This window comes from Podarcis gaigeae (genome assembly GCF_964106915.1).
Source record: "Podarcis gaigeae genome assembly, chromosome: 2".
Classification (NCBI taxonomy): Eukaryota; Metazoa; Chordata; class Lepidosauria; order Squamata; family Lacertidae; genus Podarcis; species Podarcis gaigeae.
This window is the reverse complement of record NC_139679.1, coordinates 61,410,988-61,430,654: the sequence shown is the minus strand read 5'-3', so window position 1 is coordinate 61,430,654 and position 19,667 is coordinate 61,410,988. Positions and strand designations below refer to the sequence as shown.

The following is a 19,667-nucleotide window of genomic DNA, read 5'->3' as shown; positions in this document are numbered from 1 at the left end:
ATGTGTGACTCACACTATTCCTGCGTCTTGGTAATGTGCAGAATAGTTTATACACTTGCCTATTCTAGGTTTAATAAAAGGTATTGGGCTGTGGTTTTTTTTTGGGTGTGCGTTCAGTAGATAAGAGATCAATGATAAAACCACTGTAATCTGACTGTTGTAGTTTTGAAACCCAAATGATCAATTTCCAATTGCCTTTCTTAATTTTTTCAGAAGTTGGTAGATATGCATATGTCTTACTTGAAATGTGAAATGCCCAAGTCTAGGATCCACAAATATTTGTATCAGTTCAGAAAAAAAACTTATGCATACCTCTCTAGCATATATTTCACATAGTTGTGTAGAAGGCATGTACAGCATAGCTGAGATCTTAAAAGGATACTCTAGTTACACTTCAGAACATAGTGGAGACAGCTGCCAATGCCAGATAAAACCATGAAACTGTGATACCACAGTCAGTGAGCCTACCAGTAGTTTTGCTTGAATTGTTATTGGGTCATATTTTCCCTTATTTCTTGAGAATTAAAAAAATTTCAACTTTCTTTCCCCCCTTGTCTTTAGCATCAAGAGATCCCCCCAACCACTTGAGGAAGATGAAGATAAGGACCAGCGAACAGTGACCATCAATCCTTGTCACATGGGAAAGGCATTCAAAGTCATGAATGAACTAAGGAGGTACTTCTTGCGCTCAATTTGCATTGTCATGCACTTGCCACTTGTTAGTTTGAATAGGAGGCATCTAAGCTACATATTTACTTTGTAAAAAAGAGGTTCCGTTGGAGCATTGCTTTGAAGCAGGGTTGTGTCTCAAAATACAAAGTTCTGTGTCATGTTGGTCTCCCAGATCACACAGGTAGTTTTCACACAAGGATGGTGCTTTTATGCTAGTGTGGAAAGTTCTTAAGTTATTCAGATCAGTCGCTTGATGCAAAACTTCATAGGAAGATGAAGAGCCTGCTGGATCAGGCCAGTGGCCTATCTATAGTTCAGCATCCTGTTCTCACAGTGGCCAATCAGATCCTTGTGGGGGAAACCGTCAAGCAGGATTTGAACACAAGAACATTCTCCTCTCCTGTGGTTTCTAGCAACTGGTATTCAGAAGCATTGCTGCCTCCAGTGTTGAAGTCAGCCACATATTGAAGTCAGCCACAGGAGGATATCAAGCATATTATAAGTATGATATTTGAAATGGCTTGGAATTATTCTACTTTCAGTACAAATCAAGATAGGTGACAGGTTATTCAGTAGAAAGAAGCAAGCATAGTATTATATGTTTGGAGGCCTTTGCTGCTGCTTCCCTTTACACAAACATGCTTGTTGCTGCTTTGCTAAAAACAAAATATTTTTTTATAAACCCACTTAAACATTTTCAAATGTTCCCATAGTAAAAGAATCTCTCTTTAAATAAAAAGAATGCTTGGCGCGCTTTTTCATTTGGTGCAAATCACCACATAATCAAGTTCTCCAGAAGATCAGAGCTATTTAAAAAGTGATAATCTAGTGTTACACGTATTACAACACCTACGCCTAATTGCAGAGAAAAATGGTTAGTGCAAATTGATTTCTGTTTGACTACCAATCCTTTTGCACACCAGTTAGAAATTTCATGTTGGCTAAAAGAGCCTGTTTAGGTTCGTATGTTATTCTACTGTTAAGTCTATTTTGTTTTAAATACCACAATTCCTTGTTCAGTCTATCATTGGCCCCACATTTGTCTATAAAAATTGGCTCTAGGGTAAACAATAATCATGTATGTAATTAAGATAGGGGTCTGTGTGTCTGAGTTTGTCATCTTTTTTTGAGCTTAATCTGATTACATATCTGCCTGCCATACATTATTTAGAGATGCAGTAAATGAATCCAAAATGTCTCTGTTGTGCCCAGGGTAGATTAAAGAGTTATTTGTGGGTCAGATATTTATTCCCTGCTATCCGATGAGATTTAGTTTTGCATACATAAAAGTGCTTGACTTTGATTGGCTCATAACAGATTTGTGCATATCAACATCTGCAGCAAAATCTTATTGTATTGCCTATGATATGGTGTATACTATATGCAGATCCCCTAGGAAACATAAATTCAAGGCAGCCATTTTGGCTGCCTTCCTGCAGCCAATTGGAAACTGCGCCTTGGTTTCTGGACATTTTGGAAGTTGAATGGACTTCCAGAATGGATTCCGTTTGACTTCAGTGGTTCGACTGTTCTTGAATTGCAACACACTCTGACCATGACAGGACTATAGCACTCTTCAGAGGTGGCTGCAGAATTGCTGCAGATGCTATAATGCATAAAGGCTTGCCACCAAGTTGCTGGGCAAAAATTCCTTGATAATGATCCAAAGGGTGATGTGCTCTTAAGCGTTATGGCAACGCTATCAGATGAACACATGGAACAGCAGCTCCCGGCATCATGTCTGTAATGTCAAAAGGGGCATCAGCATTATGTGAAGAGTCCTACCCCCCCCCCCCCGTTATCTTGGGGCTGATAGCTTCTACATCTAGTCTGCTGTCACAGAACAGGAGGGGACTGGAGTAAAGTTGTTTATGTGCCTGAGCACTTGGCTGCCTAAGTTATGTGGAATATGTACTTGGAGTGATATAATATTAGCTTATTCCTTTTGTAACTTGAGTGCAGTGGGGGATAATGGGGGAGCGTATGACAGTGCTGCTCTTTGTGGAAACTAATGGCTTCTCTTGTGCATGATGCCCTTTTGAACATGTAAGACTACAGCTGCCCTTAAGCCTCTGTTGTCTCTTTCCTTGTGTGCTTATTACCGATTTATGCTTTTGGCTCCCTGCTGCTGCTGAGCTGTAGTAGAACTAAATTGTGGCATTTGCTTGAATGCCTTAAATCTGTTGTTTTTAGCAAAGGCTGATTTCCATGGCAATATTACGCACTTGGCAAGTCTGGACCAGTGAGAACTTAATGATGACTGGGGACAGGCGAGCGGGGGGTGGGTGAGCTGCACTTTACTCCATACGTATCTCTGCTGGGTCAGCCAGTGGCCATTTCTGTAGGAGGTCAAGCGGCCACAAATGCATCGATTTCAGGCAGAGTCCCTTGCATTCCTCTCCTCCCCACACTGTAAAGTATATAGTGGGTAGGTATTATGTCAGTAACAGGTGCTTCCACCTTCCCATTTAGCTTGGAGTTCCTGGACTGGCTAGTGTCAGTGATAGCAGCTGTGCTTTGAGCCTTCACTGTCACAGAGGATGGACTGAGAACAGGTGGCCCTTGTCCAGACATGGTGACCTTGTTAGTGGAAAGCCAGCAAGAGGCCTCCTTCTTAGCTTAACCTGTGGAGTCCCCTCCTTTCCCTAGCTGTTGTGTAGTGTGCTAGACTTGTGTGCTGCAAGAACCCTAGTGGCTGGAGGCTAGTGTGCTCTATGTGGCTAGGATGCTATTTTAGGGGATCAGTGGGGGGTGTATGGGGCATGGGAGGGAGGAGAGTTTCCTTACCCCTTTCTATTGTGTTGCCTGCTCTTACTATTCATTCTCTGTATCTGCTGCCTCTCCACCTGGGATATCCCAGTGGCAAGTCCTTTTTTGTGTGGCATCCCCAAGCAGATAATGCACAATTTGAGCTACAGTGGCCTTTGCTGCTGCTGCCCCCTAAGTCCCTTTGCAAACTCCTTGTACAGGGAACATGTACAAACTAGAAAGGCTGGGAGGGAAATAAGTTGCCAACATCTGCTTCTTGGCAGCCATCACAAATGGTCTCTTCCTCCTAGCAGCCTATTGGTAGCAGGCATGGCAGTGTTGGGAATCATCTGGGGGGGGGGGCGCTGGTTCTCTACCATTCGTGTGTGGTCTAGCCTCTGTTTTGAGGACAATGCAGGAGGTTTGAGGTAAGTGTATGTTCTCTTTGGGGGTAATTTTTTTTGGAAGGGCTTGAAGAGGGAGGAGACTCAGTGCAAGACTGATGAAGCTACTGCTGTGTTAGCAACTGCTTTGAATAAAAGACAAAGCCCCTCCAAAGATGTTTCTTCGTGCTATTCCCATTTATTTAAAAATTACTTGACATCCAATAATGGATTACTGGTCTTAAGACACCTACACATAATTACAGAGGAAAAAAACCTTTTGCATAAGCTGTAGATATAAATATATTCAGCTCAGTATTCATCAAAATGGATGAGATTTTTTTTTTTACAGTTCTTTGTATGTTTGAACACTTGGATCTTGAATTCACCCACATATTGAAATAAGATTTGCGAGACTATAACCTTGAAATCTAGCTAAATTGTCATGTTTGTTAATTAAAAATGAATTGAATATTCCAGAGGGCTGCCTATAAAGGCTACAGCAAGCACCTCCCCATCCCCCTTAATAGTGCTGTATAGCAGAAGAGTCATTCAAGGAAACTAAACCATTTCAAGTCTGCATATAGAATGCGCAGTTTGGAAGCACGTTCTGAAACCATGATTTTTTGATGTCTTCACAGCAAGCGGCTTCTCTGTGATGTGGTGATTGTTGCTGAAGATGTTGAGATCGAAGCCCATCGTATTGTCCTGGCAGCCTGCAGTCCGTATTTCTGTGCAATGTTTACAGGTATCTTTGGGCCTTTGAGCAAATAACTGTTATTTGCTGATTAAAATATATTTGGAGTCAAGCTATGTGTTGGGTGCCAGTGTAGGGTGCAGATTCTAAGATGCAGATTAGTTCTATTTGGTATCCATTAGGGTGTGAGTATAGGCCTGTGACTGTTTTTAAAGGTGTTCTGTATGTGGGGCGGGGGGAAGGAAACATGAGGTTTATAATTTACTATGTGAACAGCCATTTTTGTGTGTGTTTCCAGATAACGTATCCTGCATTAGGAGCATTCATCCCAGACTTGATTGTCCTGGTGAGGCATGTCATAGATCGGAGTAAGCTCCATAATGGAGACCATTTTCATGTTAAGGCTGCCATGGGCCCGGGCTCAGGTTTGTAGGTGAGCCTGAGCCTGAGATTTGAGGGATATTTCGTGGAGATTCAGCCTGTGTGCTGCCACTGATTCCTGCAAAAACACCACCACATTTACTTTGCCTCCCTTTCTTTTCTTTGTCTCACTCTCTGTATGTAGCAGCTTTAACATGTGAACTAGTCCTTAGGAATTTTGCTATAAGAGAACAAAAGACACTGCATGGGGAATAACACAGATTTCTGAATGACTGTTTTACAGAAAATGGTTTGATAATTAATTTAATTGTGGAAGTATATAGCACTATTAATATATTTTACACTTGATAGCTTGCTTTTGAGGTAAGGTGTGGATTTTCTTCTTTCACAATAGCTATTGCAGTTGCAAACCATAGTTACTTTCCTCCTTGTTTAAGTGGCGAGTGGCAAAATAGACAGACATCTGTGTACTCATCTCATGTGACATGCAACGTGTGGGGTCCATATAGGGTTTTTTTAAAAAAAAAATCAGAACACTTCCATGTAAGACGCTTGTCTTGTGAGAATTGGCCCTTAGAAGTAGCAAGGTGCTAGTTTAAAGTGCATTTTAATAGCTGTGCTGATACTACTTGTTCAGGTTGACTCCTGCAAAGATGAAATGTAGGTAAGGACCTAAATTAGTGAGCAGTTGGTGGATCTGGCTCTTTAAGGACGCCTTCTAGCCCCAGAGTGAAGATGGAAGAGGTTGGGACCTAATCCTAATCATCACTGGGTCACTTTAAATTAAGGTGTACCAGTGGCAATCACTTCTGTACTAATCTTAATTCAAAACAGCAGGACAGGGGAGGTGAAAGTCATGTGGTTGCCATGCTACCATGCCATTATCCCTTTCTGCTTCTTGATTAACAATAAACTAAGTTAAAAGATGCTTATGTGGTTGCCAAGCAGTGACACATGTGATTGTAACACAGCCTCTTCACAGTCCTTCTTGGCCTAAGATGGCAGGAACAGAGGAAAGATTCTAGTAACGCATGTACTTTGTAGCCAGAATGTTCCATCCCTGGGATCTCTAGTTAATTTTTTTTTTAAAATAAATGTTTATTAAAGTTTTTTGATACAAATGCACAAATAATAAACAACATTGCTTATATCAAAACGTGGTTTCATCACTTCTTTGGACTCCCTCACGTCTTCCGCTCCCACTTACATTGTTAAAAAGTTTTTCCAAGCAAATTATCAACTTGTTTACAATCTTATATCCACTCATTTAAATACAATCTAGCAATTCTCCAAAAGGTTTGTGTTATCTTTAACCTCACTTATCATCAAATTCAAATCTAATTTAGTGGTGGCCAATTATTTATAATCTAGCATCCTTCTTAACATTCAACCAAATTACAATGTTTTTGTAAATACGTCTTAAATTTCTTCCAGTCTTCCTCGATCCTCTCTTCTCCCAGGTCTCGGATTCTGCCAGTCATCTCGGTCAGTTGCATATAGTCCATCAGCTGCATCTGCCACTCTTCCAGTGTGGGTAGATCTTGCGTTTTCCAGTTCTTAGCGATACGTATCCTTGCTGCTGTTGTTGCATACAGAAAAAATGTTCGGTCCTTCTTTAGCACCTTCTGGCCGACAATACCCAGAAGGAAGGCCTCTGGTTTCTTAGTGAAGGTATACTTAAATACCTTTTTCAACTCATTATATATCATTTCCCAGAAGGCCTTCACTTTAGGGCAAGTCCACCAGAGATGAAAGAATGTTCCTTCATTTTCCTTACATTTCCAACATTTATTATCAGACGAATGGTATATTTTGGCAAGTTTAACTGGGGTCATGTACCACCTATACATCATTTTCATTACATTTTCCTTCAGAGCATTACATGCGGTGAAGTTCAGCCCAGTGGTCCACAACCTTTCCCAGTCCTCAAACATAATGTTATGCCCAGTGTCCTGTGCCCATTTTATCATAGCCGATTTAACCGTTTCGTCTTGTGTATTCCATTTTAACAGCAAGTTATACATTCTAGATAATACCTTAGTCTTTGGTTCTAGCAATTCTGTTTCCAACTTCGATTTCTCCACCTGGAACCCTAACTTTCTGTCATTTTTAAAAACTTCTTTAATCTGAGCGTAATGTAACCAGTCTCGCACTTTATCCTTCATTTTCTCCAAACTCTGCAATTTCCAATTGTCTCCATCTTTTTCTAATATTTCCCAATATTTTGGCCATTTGGCCTCCATATTGGGTTTTTTTCGGGCCTTAGCTTCCAGAGGCGAAAGCCACCTCGGAGTCTTGTTTTCCAATAAGTCTTTGTATTTTATCCAGACATTAAATACTGCTTTCCTGACAATATGGTTCTTAAAGGCCTTATTGATCTTAACTTTGTCATACCATAAGTATGCATGCCAACCAAAAGCATTGTTAAAACCTTCCAAATCCAACACATCAGTGTCTTTAAGAAGTAGCCAGTCTTTTAGCCAGCAGAAAGCTGTGGCTTCATAGTACAGTTTTAAGTCTGGCAGGGCGAAGCCCCCTCTTTCTTTCGCATCAGTTAATATCTTAAACTTAATTCTGGGCTTTTTGCCCTGCCAGACAAATTTAGAAATATCTCTCTGCCACTTCCGGAAACACTCCGTCTTGTCCACAATTTGCAATGTTTGAAACAAAAACAACATCTTAGGCAATACATTCATCTTAATAGCAGCAATTCGGCCTAGCAAAGAAAGCTTCAATTTTGACCAACTGTCCAAGTCTCTCTTAATTTCAGACCAACCTTTTTCATAATTATCCTTAAATAGACTCAGATTTTTTGCTGTTATGTTTACCCCTAGGTACTTTACTTTTTTAACCACAGTTAGTTCTGTTTCTCTCTGAAACCGTTCTGACTCTGTATCTGTCAAGTTTTTCCCCAACACCTTGGTTTTCTGTTTATTTAGTTTAAATCCCGCCACCCGACCAAAGTCTTGAATCAGTTGTAATACTCTTTTTGTACTAGATTCTGGGATCTCTAGTTAAATTAAACAGGTGGAGGAAAAGGCCTTCCTCCTTGCCTGAGACCCTGAAGAGCCACTGCTAGTCAGAGAAGACTGCAGTGGGCCAGATGGGCAAATTTTCAGACCATGTATGAGACAGCTTTATTTTGGTTCATTTATTTATGAATTCATAATCTATACTTCCATAACAAAAATAGCAAAAGGGAATACTGCATATAAAAACAAAATCAACAGAAATATCAATGAAAAGGCATAAATAAATTCTAACTGGTTAAAATAAAAGAAATTCATGTTGTAGAGGCCTGTCTAAACGAAAGACATCTAAAGGCAAGGAGGAATGGTTCCTGCTGAATCTCTACTGGTAGGCAGTTCTACAGGGCAGGGCCTGCCACCCTAACAGTCCCTTTCCAATTACCATACTTCTTCCAACAGTGAATGAGATCAAGGAAAACTGTGACCCCCTCAGTTCAGTGTTTGGCCCACAGGCCAGTTCTGTGTTGATTTAGTTGCTGACCTTCAGCTGCATAAAATGACAGAAAAGAGGGGAAATTATACAACAATTTAATAAAACCTAGTCTCAAGCTTTCAAGCACAACTGATCTAAAGTTAGAGGTACTCAGCTATTGTACGAATACATCAAATACACAAATAGCTCAAAAGAGCCTTGCCTGACATCAGCACTCTCTCTTTCTATAGCACTTATAAAGAAGAGCCAGCAAAAATAAATGCTGTATGAGCTCAAACGCCCACCCTCAAGCTGCTCCCTCCATGGATGGGGCGGCAGCTTGTGCAAATGATAAGAGATTGCAAATTTTTCTTCTTAGTAAGAGGACCAATTGCAGCTCCTCTGTTACAGCCCCAAACAGCTACCTACATCTAGGACTGTATATATTTCACAACTAAGCAATCACACTGTATACATTGAGTTGGCTTGCATATTACACCGATCCTGGCTGGACTACACTGGCTGCAAGTTAGTTTCTGGGCCCAATTCAAAGTGATAGTTTTGACCTATAAAGCCTCAAATGGCTCACGACTGCCATACTTCAAGGACCGCCAAACCCCACATAAATCAATCCAGGCCCTGTGATAATCATGTGAGGTCTTTCTATGTGTGCCTCCTCCACGAGAGATATGGGTACAGTGGTGCCTCGCAAGACGAAAAGAATCCGTTCCGCGAGTCTCTTCGTCTTGCGGTTTTTTCGTCTTGCGAAGCAAGCCCATTAGCGGATTAGCACTATTAGCGGCTTAGCGGATCAGCTGATAAGCGGCTCAGCGGATCAGCTGGTAAGCAGCTTAGCGGATCAGCTGTTTAGCGGCTTAGCGGATCAGCTGTTAAGCGGCTTACCGGCTTGGGAAAAAGGGGGGGGGGAAGGAAAAAACCCCCGCAGGAACTCGCAAGACATTTTCGTCTTGCGAAGCAAGCCCATAGGAAATTCGTTTTGCGAAGCACCTCCAAAACGGAAAACCCTTTCGTCTAGCGGGTTTTCCGTCTTGCGAGGCACCACTGTATTTCAATCTTTCAAAAAAATAAATAACACTTGGTATTTTGCAACATGAAAAAGCAGGGGATGGTATTTCTTAAAACAGACATGGCAAACCTTTGGACCTCCAGAGCTTGTTGGACTTCAACTCCCATCATACCCAGGCAGCATGGCCAGTGGTGAGTGGTGGAAATTGTAGTGCAACAACATCTGGAGGGCCACAGGTTCCCCATCACTACCTCAGAAGATGACTCCAGCCATAGAACACTGCAGGTTGGAGGAGTGCCTTCCCTCCTCAAATGTCAATTGCCCTGGATCACTAGTGCAGGTGCCCATCCGACCATGTCGGCAAATGTAGGGAATCCTTACCACTTGGTTAAGACAGGAGTAGAACTGTGCAGCTTGACAATATCATGCTAGTAGAACTTGTAATAGAAAGCTATTAATTGAATTTGCAACTTCCATCATAATAACTTCTTTTGTTTCGCACACATGACAAAGAGAAAAGCCATTCAAAAGTATATACATTTGGTACAACTTGCAGTGGACACCAGATATTCTGGCCTGACCCTTATACAGACCTCCCATTTGAAGGCTATGTCATGGAATACAGACATGGACGTACTTTCCAATGGAACGTACTGCTGCAAAATAAATGCATGGAATCTTAAGATACATGCAAGTTACCGATTCCTTTCTTTTGTAGACAGGTTTTCTTCAAAGGAAGAGCAATCCTATTGAGTGAGTATAACGATAGTAGCCTGTTGGCTTCTGTTCCTTTTAAGAATGTAGAAAAGGGAACAAAGAATATTTCTGTCTTTTTTCATGGAAGAGTATCAAGCAGGGCCAGCTGCTTTAAAACATTGTTAAAAAAAGAAAAGAATATTGGCTTTTCAATTGTATGAACTGTAGCTATCTGTTCTCAAAGCTGTGCAGCAGAGATGCCTTAACTTGCCAAACAGATTTTTAAAAGTAATTTTGAAAGTGAGAATCATAAACTTGGTAGTATTTCTTAGACATCTAGAAATGGGATCACTGTTTAGAATGTGCTAAAATTATTTTTGTTTTTGTTAAGACGGATAGGTACAAATTTCTTCACGTGCTCCGTTGAACCTAAGGGGGTGGGGTGGGGAAATAGAAACACAAACCACATTTTTTTGGGGGGGAATTATTTTTAAATTTGAATTTCAGGAGATATGACTGAAAGCAAAGCAAAGAAGATCGAGATAAAAGATGTTGATGGACTAACCTTAAGTAAGCTGATTGATTACATCTACACTGCTGAGATAGAGGTCACAGAAGAAAATGTTCAGGTGAGAAGAGCTTAAAGGTGCCTTTTTAGTGGTGGCTCCCTTCCTGGGGAGATTGATAAATTGAATTAAAAAAAATTATTTTCCACGCCTTACCATGAGTGATTTTCTGCCTTTTCTTGTACATAGTTTTATGTACAAGAAAACTTGCTTTAATGTTTTATTTATGTAAGTTGCCTTCATAATTTTTCATTTTTAAAGGTGAGATTAAAATGACTCCAATAATAAAAGATTACCTAGGAATTGAAGTTAGAGATCTTTCAGGATGTGCCTGGAAATCAGTTCATATTACCATCATTACAACAATTATGTTCAGCAATAGAATTCTGCAATGTTTCTTTATAAAATTAAATTATGTTCTACACGTCTTCCCTAAAGAGGGCATCTTCTGGGTAGTCACATTGTAACTGAAATGACAAATTTGATGTTTAAGGTAGCTTTCTACACACATTTAGGAGTAAGTCTATAATATGTGGGAAATACTGTGATTACACTGGTAATATTTTTTTCTCCCTTCTCCAGCTGTCTCTGCTTAAATTTAGTATTCTAGGGGCAAAAATATTGTGCATTTAAAAGATTTTGTACAGCATTGGTGTAAAATGAGTAATATTACACTACTGCAATTGTAGAGTGAGAGAGAATTTAAGAGCTTCTATTCATGGTTTGGGATGTGGGTGGCGCTGTGGTCTAAACCACTGAGCCTAGGGCTTACCGATGGGAAGGTCGGCGGTTCGAATCCCTGCGACGGTGAGCTCCCGTTGTTCGGTCCCAGCTCCTGCCCACCTAGCAGTTCAAAAGCACGTCAAGTGCAAGTAGATAAATAGGTACCGCTCCGGTGGGAAGGTAAACGGCATTTCTGTGCGCTGCTCTGGTTCGCCAAAAGTGGCTTGGTCATTGCTGGCCACATGACCCGGAAGCTGTCTGCAGACAAATGCCGGCTCCCTCGGCCTATAGAGCGAGATGAGTACCACAACCCCAGAGTTGTCCGTGACTGGACCTAATGGTCAGGGGTACTTTTATCAGAAGATTTTATATTGGGGTAGCCAACTTGGTGCCCTACAGATGCTGTGGTCTACAATTCCCAGCAGCCAGCTTAGCCAGTAGTCGGGGTGGTAGGAGTTGTAGTCTGAAGCATCTGGGAAGCACCATGTTGGCTGCCCTGTCTTCACTTAGCCCTCTGAGTCCTTTGAACATATTAACCAAAGCTTAGTAAGAGAGCATGTGCTTTGCATGCAGAAGATTCCAGATGCAATCTATGGCATCTCAGGGAGAGCTGGGAGAGACCCCTGTGTGAAACCTTGGAGATCCATCCACTGCTGGTAAGTGTAGACATTACTGAGCTACATGGACCAATGGTCTGACTTGGGGTAAGGCAGTTTCTCATGTTCCTTGGTGGGTTATAAGAAGATCATGACAATCACTTAGGTACAAGTTAAGCACCCTGGGTCAAAGCACTTTAACTTATATCAATGCCAGTCTTATGTGTTTTGATAATTTGGATTTGGCCCTTGAAAAGTGATATGGCTGAATGCTTTACTGATATAATTGTTGAAGGTCCTGAACTCTGTTTTAATGGACAGGCCTGCTGCTGAAAGATCATGTGGATTCACAAATAATGTGCTTAGATATTTGCACCATTGGATAATGCTGCTGCCTCTTTTTGAGTATTTTTAGTAGAAACATTGCAGGCCAGTGCCACTTTATCCCAGGGGGTCCCTGCTCTGCTATTTAATACAAGTATTCCCAACCCAGTTTAATTTCTGTCACGGCTGAATAATTGTATCAAGTGCTGTAGAGCAGCAGTCATTTGGCTCCAGACATTTATGTAACAATTTAGAACGTTTGAAGAATTTCACATTCAGTATATAAGCAATCTGTGGAATTTTAAAAGTTAATTAGTATTGTTCTTATATGGGGTCGGGGCGGGGGGAGGAATGGCAAAGCCGAGGGGCAATGGTCTTGTTCAGACATCACAACCAAGGATGTTGGCACCATTCCTTGTGCGCTCGCACGTTCCTTCTCTTTGTTTGGTTCTCAGTAACTAGTTTGCCATTTTATCAGAATATAAGGCAAACTATGATTATCATAGTATGCCATAGTTTTAATACAAACCAGAATCCCAGTCTGATCTGTGGTTTCCAGTTCTTGTTTGGATGCAAACTGTGGTTTGTAGTTAACCATAGTTTATCTGATTTGTATGCCATGGAACATTATAGTTGTTATATGCTTGTTTGAAAGCCCTTTAAATCATAGGATCGCTTCCGGCTCTACAATTCTATCTGTTCCAACCCCCTGCAATGCAGGCCGCTTAGTGTTTAAAGGTCTCAATGTGGCCTGCAATATAAAAACAATAACACAGCATGATAAAAACAGATAAAAACAGGTGTTCAGTAATAACAGGGTCCAGTGTTGTGGATCAGGAAAGACCTGGTTTGAGACATAGTTCTCACAAACTGGGAAGTGTGAGGAAGGGAATTGGAATGCACAAGAAAAGGAGGGTAAGTATGAGCCTGAACTACTGCCCTGGTAGGCAATCTAGGCCATCTTTGTAGCAAGAAACGGGGCTATGTGGTTCACAGATAATTAGCATAGATGTGAATTTGCCCTTTACTTGGAACTGTTGTTCAAAAACTACACTGAAACTTGTATCATATTAGTGGAATTCCAATACACCGAAGCAGTTCTAGGAAATTGCTGGAAAAAAGAAACAGTTGTTATTAGTTTCCTTTTGCTAATTTAAGTTAATCTGTGCTAGGAATCAAAAGTGTTTGGGAGCCAGAGCCCATAGCTTAATTAATTTCTGTGTTTTATTGTTGCCTGTTGGGGGTTAGCATTCTCTGAAAAAGTTACTGATTTGTAATATTCCTGTGTGATCCAGCTGGGTTGGATTTTTCTTGCTGGAATAGTACAGTGAATGCACCCCAGGGCACGTTGCAGTTTTACTACTGTTCTTTTGGGATGAAGTGAGTTGAGGCAGTGGATGAACACAGTTTTCTTCTTGCCTACACAGTGTAATGGCAAGGTAAGTCTTTAACGATGTTTGTCATGCTTTTCCAGATCATTCCTTGGAGACCTGCTTATGAGTTTGCTTGATTCCAACAGAGTAAATGCATATTTAGCAGTGAGGGAAAGAGTGACATTAATACTGTTTAGCTTTTAAAAGGGCCTTGCCTTTTAAAAAACGGCTTTTTCATTGCTAAAGCTGGTGAGGAGTCTTCCTGGCAGATAAACAAATGTAAGTGCCCCAGGCCATCTTCTCAATCTGCCTTCATTCAGTACTGTAGATATCATTGACATCACCAGAATGTCACATACAGATATGATTCTTTCAGCAGTATGAGCCCTTTGGATATACTAACAGTTTGCTGCCTGTAATGGAAAATGATTCACGGTGAAGTTGGACAGCAGGTGCTGATGTACCAGTGCTGTTCATAAAGAAGTGTGTTTTTTGTGGAGATGTAAAGTTTCTATGATGACTGGCTTCTTTGACCTTGAGGACTACATTCTTTGTATTCAAAAGGGCTGCAACTACTGTACATGTTAAGTTATTGCTCATTACAATGACTGTATATAATTTCTCCTGAGGGTAGTGGCTGTATCAGCTTTGTAATGTATGTTCATGGCTTGTAAAACATGCAGGGCAATAACATGTAGCCCTTTCTACACCATAAGGAAGCTGTGCACACTTACAGTGTGGTATTAAAACAACAAATGGGGAATGTGCCTGAACATAGTGGTAAAATCAAAATGCTGTGAAGAATGAGGTAATGAGGAATGATTTATTCAGTGGCGGATAATTTCAAAATGCAGAAGTAAAAATAGCACAATGTATTCTTCTAGCTTCTTTTTTAAGAACACCACCTACTCTATATACTAATCTTTATGAGAAATCCTGTAATTTTAGGTGGATTTGCTATGACGTACATATCAGAACTATTAATTCTGTTCCACATCTTCATCCTCTTTGAAGGGAAAGGGAGATATCAAAAGGATGACTGCCTGCATGAGATCTCTCTTTTTGGTCATGTGTAGTCTGTCCTCGTGACTCTGAAATGGCTTCGTTGTCTCTTCCTCAACTGTGCTGTAGCAAGTTGCAACAGAATATTTATCCAAGAAGGCGAAGTCTAGTTGCTCATTCTCTGCCATTTTTCCCTCTGCCTTTCAGGTTTTGTTACCAGCAGCCAGCCTATTACAGCTAATGGATGTTCGACAAAACTGTTGTGACTTTCTTCAATCTCAGCTCCATCCCACGAATTGCCTTGGTATTCGCGCCTTTGCAGATGTGCATACTTGCACTGAACTGTTGCAACAGGCCAACGCCTATGCAGGTGATCAAACATGCCTCCAAGTTGTCTCTTGTTTTGAAATATCGATGCCTGGAGGACAGTTTCCTGCTTGCTTCCTCATAAGCAAAGAATGAGGGAGGAGGCAGAGAAGCAGATGATTGAATCTACTTAAAAGGGTAGAAATACTTAGAATTTTTGTCATTTTCAAAATCAGCTGCTGGTTCCAGTTTTGTACTGAGATGCAACGACATTTTCTATGTTACTAAAGCCATAGTTTGATGTACCTGCTCATCCTGGACTTTATACTGCCTTTGGTAGCATCCATGATGGATACAGGAGGACTGCACCAGCAATGTTATGTGTCCCCTACCCTCTATTATTTGGAAATGTTACTGATTTTCAAAATATGAATCGGATCTATGCCCAGTGGGCAGGACAGAAATACAGAGCCCAGGAACATCTTTTGGCTGTCTGTTAAATTTTTGATAGTCTTCAGATAAAGTGTTTCCAACACATAGGCTTCAAATTCCTTACAGTGAAGCAGGCTCTTGCTCTCTGAGACGTTAGACCTACTTTCAGTTAGCCGCCTTCACAGTGACATTTGCAGTTGTGTCTAGAAACACGGTGATTAGAAAATGGCAGGTGTTAAATAAGATAGCCACTTAATGCAGCACCAGAAATAGATGAAATGAGTAACTGCAAAAGAGGGCACAGGAGAACACAGTCATTTAATATTTTCATATGCTAATGTATATGTACAGATGCAAATTTAGAAATAATTACTATAATTTAAATAGAAATACAGTGTATTTCTTCATAACGAGGAAGATGGTGACAAATGTTCCTGCTCTGCATCCAGGCACCAACAATTGATGGGCAACTTCAAGGTCTCGCCATTCTCTTTTATTTAAATCAGACTTGGACCAGACCATCCTTCAAATAAAGGACTGTCCTCTGACAACCCTTCAGATATAGGACAGGCCTCTAGGAAGTAGTACAAATATGGCCACTCTAGAATCAAATTACTTGCAAATCCAGATGAAACCTTTTCAGTCACTTGCTTGCAGCATAATAAGCAAAGGAGAAACTGGTGTCTGGGACAAATGGCTCACTCTTCAAGGTTTGGTTTTTTAAATTGTTTAATCTTTAACCAGGCAAATATTGTGTTCAGTTTAGTTTGGCTGTTGGATAATTATAAGAGCTGTGTTTGTTGTTTTATTGGCCTTCATGAACCCTTTTACTTCAGAATCCTATGTAATGTTAATGAAAAGTCATTCAAAAAATGCTATCCAAGTTCTTTGGCTATACATTAACTGGGTCAAACAAAACATCTGCATGTTAAAAGTGAGTAAGAGGGAGCAGATGAGGTCACTTACTAGAAAAAAAAATCGCCTTTGAAAAAGTGACTTAAAGCACATGACATGGGCCTGCTAAGTGTAAGTTTCTGCCTTTGCAAATTTATTATCGCACTCCTACATTTCTACCCTAAAGGGTGGCCTGTAGACCAGTGTATTGTGCATGGTTTGGCTGAGATCTGTTTCTGCAAGGGCCACCTGCTGGCAAATACAGGGATGACATTTCAATAGCTAATAGAGAACTCCACCTCTGTAGCAGGCAGCTTCCCAGGCTATTACAGGCAACTCTGATTGCTTCTGCCCATAGGAAAGCTGTTTTATACTAAGCCAGGGCCACTGGTCCATATAACAGAATTGCAAACACTTATGACAGCAGTGTTTCAGACAGGAGTGACCTTTGGCAAGCAATGTATGTGCGCTACCCCAAGGTATGGGCTTGTTGTTTTTGAATACAGAGATTCATGTGCACAACAGCAGACTTTGCTTGGCACTGTGGCTGTGGAGTTGTCCCTCTTTCCTTGCTTGTGGTAATCTGTGCAGGCTATGTCATTCTTCTTCTTCTTATTATTTCACAACATAAAATTGCAATATAATTTACTGCTTCTACTAGTCCCTTCTTTAGACTCATTGTAACCTTCATTTTCTCAACTTTTGGTTGTTTTGAACAGAGCAGCATTTTCCTGAGGTGATGCTTGGTGAAGAATTCCTTAGCCTTAGCCTAGACCAAGTTTGCAGTTTGATATCAAGTGACAAGCTAACCGTTTCATCAGAAGAAAAGGTTTGGCCTGCTGCACAGTCTGTAATGCAGAAATATAACAATATTGCAGTGTTTTCAGCAAAAGAATGACAAAATATATGGGCACTAGAAGCAGATAGTCCCCAATATTTCCAGTAATAGACACATTTTAATAACATTTAAGGTGGCGCTTCATTGGGGGAACCATGTGTATGTAGAGCAACAGTGGACAATCTGTGGCCTCCAGATGTTGTTGGACTATGTCTCCCGTTGACCATTGGCTGTGCTGGCTGGGGCTGATAGGAATCCAGCAGTATCTGGAGGGTTCCTGGTTTAGAAACTGCTGTCTTGGATCAAGACAGTCAAACAAGCATGCTGAACCACCTGTCACTCAGGGATCTATAGGAAAAAGCATTTTAAGCATAGTTAAATAAACTTTATGTGATTACTTAAACTTTCTGATACAGTGGTACCTCAGGCTACAAACAGTTCAGGTTACAGATTCCGCTAACCCGGAACTAGTACTTTGGGTTAAGGACTTTACCTCAGGATGAGAACAGAAATCGCACAGCGGCAGCAGCAGCAGAAGGCCCCATTAGCTAAAGTGGTACCTCAGGCTAAGAACGGTTTCAGGTTAAGAACGGACCTCCAGTATGTTTCCGAGCACAATTCAAAGTGTTGGTGCTGACCTTTAAAGCCCTAAACGGCCTCGGTCCAGTATACCTGAAGGAGCGTCTCCACCCCCACCATTCTGCCCGGACGCTGAGGTCCAGCGCCGAGGGCCTTCTGGCGGTTCCCTCATTGCGAGAAGCAAAGCTACAGGGAACCAGGCAGAGGGCCTTCTCGGTAGTGGCGCCCACCCTGTGGAACGCCCTTCCAGCAGATGTCAAAGCGATAAACAACTACCTGACATTCAGAAGACATCTTAAGGCAGCCCTGTTCAGGGAAGTTTTTAACGTGTGATTTTACTGTATTTTTGGTTTTTATGGAAGCCGCCCAGAGTGGCTGGGGAGGCCCAGCCAGATGGGCGGGGTATAAATAATAAATTATTATTATTATTATTATTACTCCAGAACGCATTAAGTTCGTAACCAGAGATACCACTGTATTGATCACTCTTATTTGGAGGTAAGCAATGAGGGCTGCTGTATACATTGGCCCCTTCCCACATGCTAAATGGCTTAGTCCTATCCCACATAAGAATGTTTAGTGGCTTAGTTTTACATCCCAGCCACAGACTGTGTTTTGTTTTATTTCCAATAAACCACAGTCATTTATATTGGTTACTGTGCAGGGAACAAGTCTTGTATAGACACACAAGATGTCTTACAGTGAACTGTGTTGTATTAGCATGCTACTATACAGACAGATAAAAGCTTCAGTGTCAGAAGTAAAATAAAAATAAAAGTCTCTTTCCTTCCAGTCTATTTTTAATGATTTCGGAAATAGTTTTAAATGTTTATTTTATTATTTCACTTGCACACTGATCTCTTTTCAAAGAGCTTGCATACGGTTTCCAGGCATTAAACCATATGCAAGTTCAGTTCAGCAGGACTGAATCACCTGTCTTTAGTATAACTCTGGTGCAAGTGAAAAACAGCAAACTGAGCAATAGTTTAAAATGAAGTGAGTATGGTACTTCTTAAAAATAAAATAAAATCTGCCCTTTTAATAGCTTGTTCCAAATTAAATTTGCCCCATGATATATTAGCTTTAATTTGTACATATTTGTGATTAAAAGCCTCTGCTTCTTGTGGTCAAGAGCAAAGGTGGAATTCTGGAAAGGGTAAAATGTGTAAATTAAAGGAATGTGATATCTGGTAACCCAGCAAGGTTAGGACTGTTGTACCCTAAGGAACGATTTCATGCAGATGAAGTCACAGAGCACCTAAATGTAGCTAAGTATCTTGTGCAGTGGGGAAAGGAAGGACAGTTCTTCAGCAGCCACTAATTAAGTTGAAGGGGTGAGAAGACACACAGGTCAAAGTTCCCAATTCTAAAACAGAGTTAAATGAGCAATTAATTAACCTTCTGTAGATAGTACAGCAAGCCGAATAGAATGCAATTAGCACCACTTTAAATTTAATGCCCCATCCCTAATTTACATTGGCCAGACGATACGGTTTTTAAAAAGTGCCAACGCATTTATGTGCACAAATGCCATCACCACTTAAGTCCAAAAGCCCCAGCTGGCCTATGCCTTCCATTACATAGTAAGTCATCAGAACATCCTTTCTCATGAGAATGTTCCTTCTCATGCCCATGAGTGTCATAAATGTTTTCAATTGGGAGGTTCATGTCATTGAAAGACTCCCATTGAAACACATATTTCAAGTTTTCGGGCATTGGACTGAGCTCAACAAAAACCAGCATTTAAGTTGTGCAGTACTTATATTCATGGCATTAGATAGTCTTTGTGGTTGGGATTGTACAGTAGACATTTAATACAGAGTTTGTTGGACCCTTCAGAATGCAGAAAATCATACAATCACAATAAAATAAGCCAATTTTGATTCTTTTTAAATCCATCTTTTTATCATATCTTCTTGCTTTTGAAAATAACTTTAGTTGGTTTTTCCAAGCCTATTTCATTACTTGCTGAACCTCTGCTTGAGGTTG

At 40.8% G+C, this 19,667-nt stretch overlaps 1 protein-coding gene across 6 annotated transcripts in view; it reads left to right on the top strand.

Moving 5' to 3' along the window:
* The window catches only part of KLHL3 (kelch like family member 3), a 103,635-nt gene that overhangs the window by 62,276 nt on the left and 21,692 nt on the right, over nt 1-19,667 (top strand). For 5 of the 6 annotated variants that reach the window (XM_083728477.1, XM_083728478.1, XM_083728480.1 and 2 more), the window contains 5 exons: nt 562-675; nt 4,445-4,551; nt 10,553-10,674; nt 14,837-14,999; nt 16,981-17,090. In XM_083728477.1, the coding sequence (XP_083584603.1) occupies nt 562-675; nt 4,445-4,551; nt 10,553-10,674; nt 14,837-14,999; nt 16,981-17,090 (616 nt within the window). Of the gene's footprint in view, nt 1-561; nt 676-4,444; nt 4,552-10,067; nt 10,103-10,552; nt 10,675-14,836; nt 15,000-16,980; nt 17,091-19,667 lie in introns of all 6 variants that reach the window. The other variant, XM_083728482.1, reaches the window with a different exon arrangement.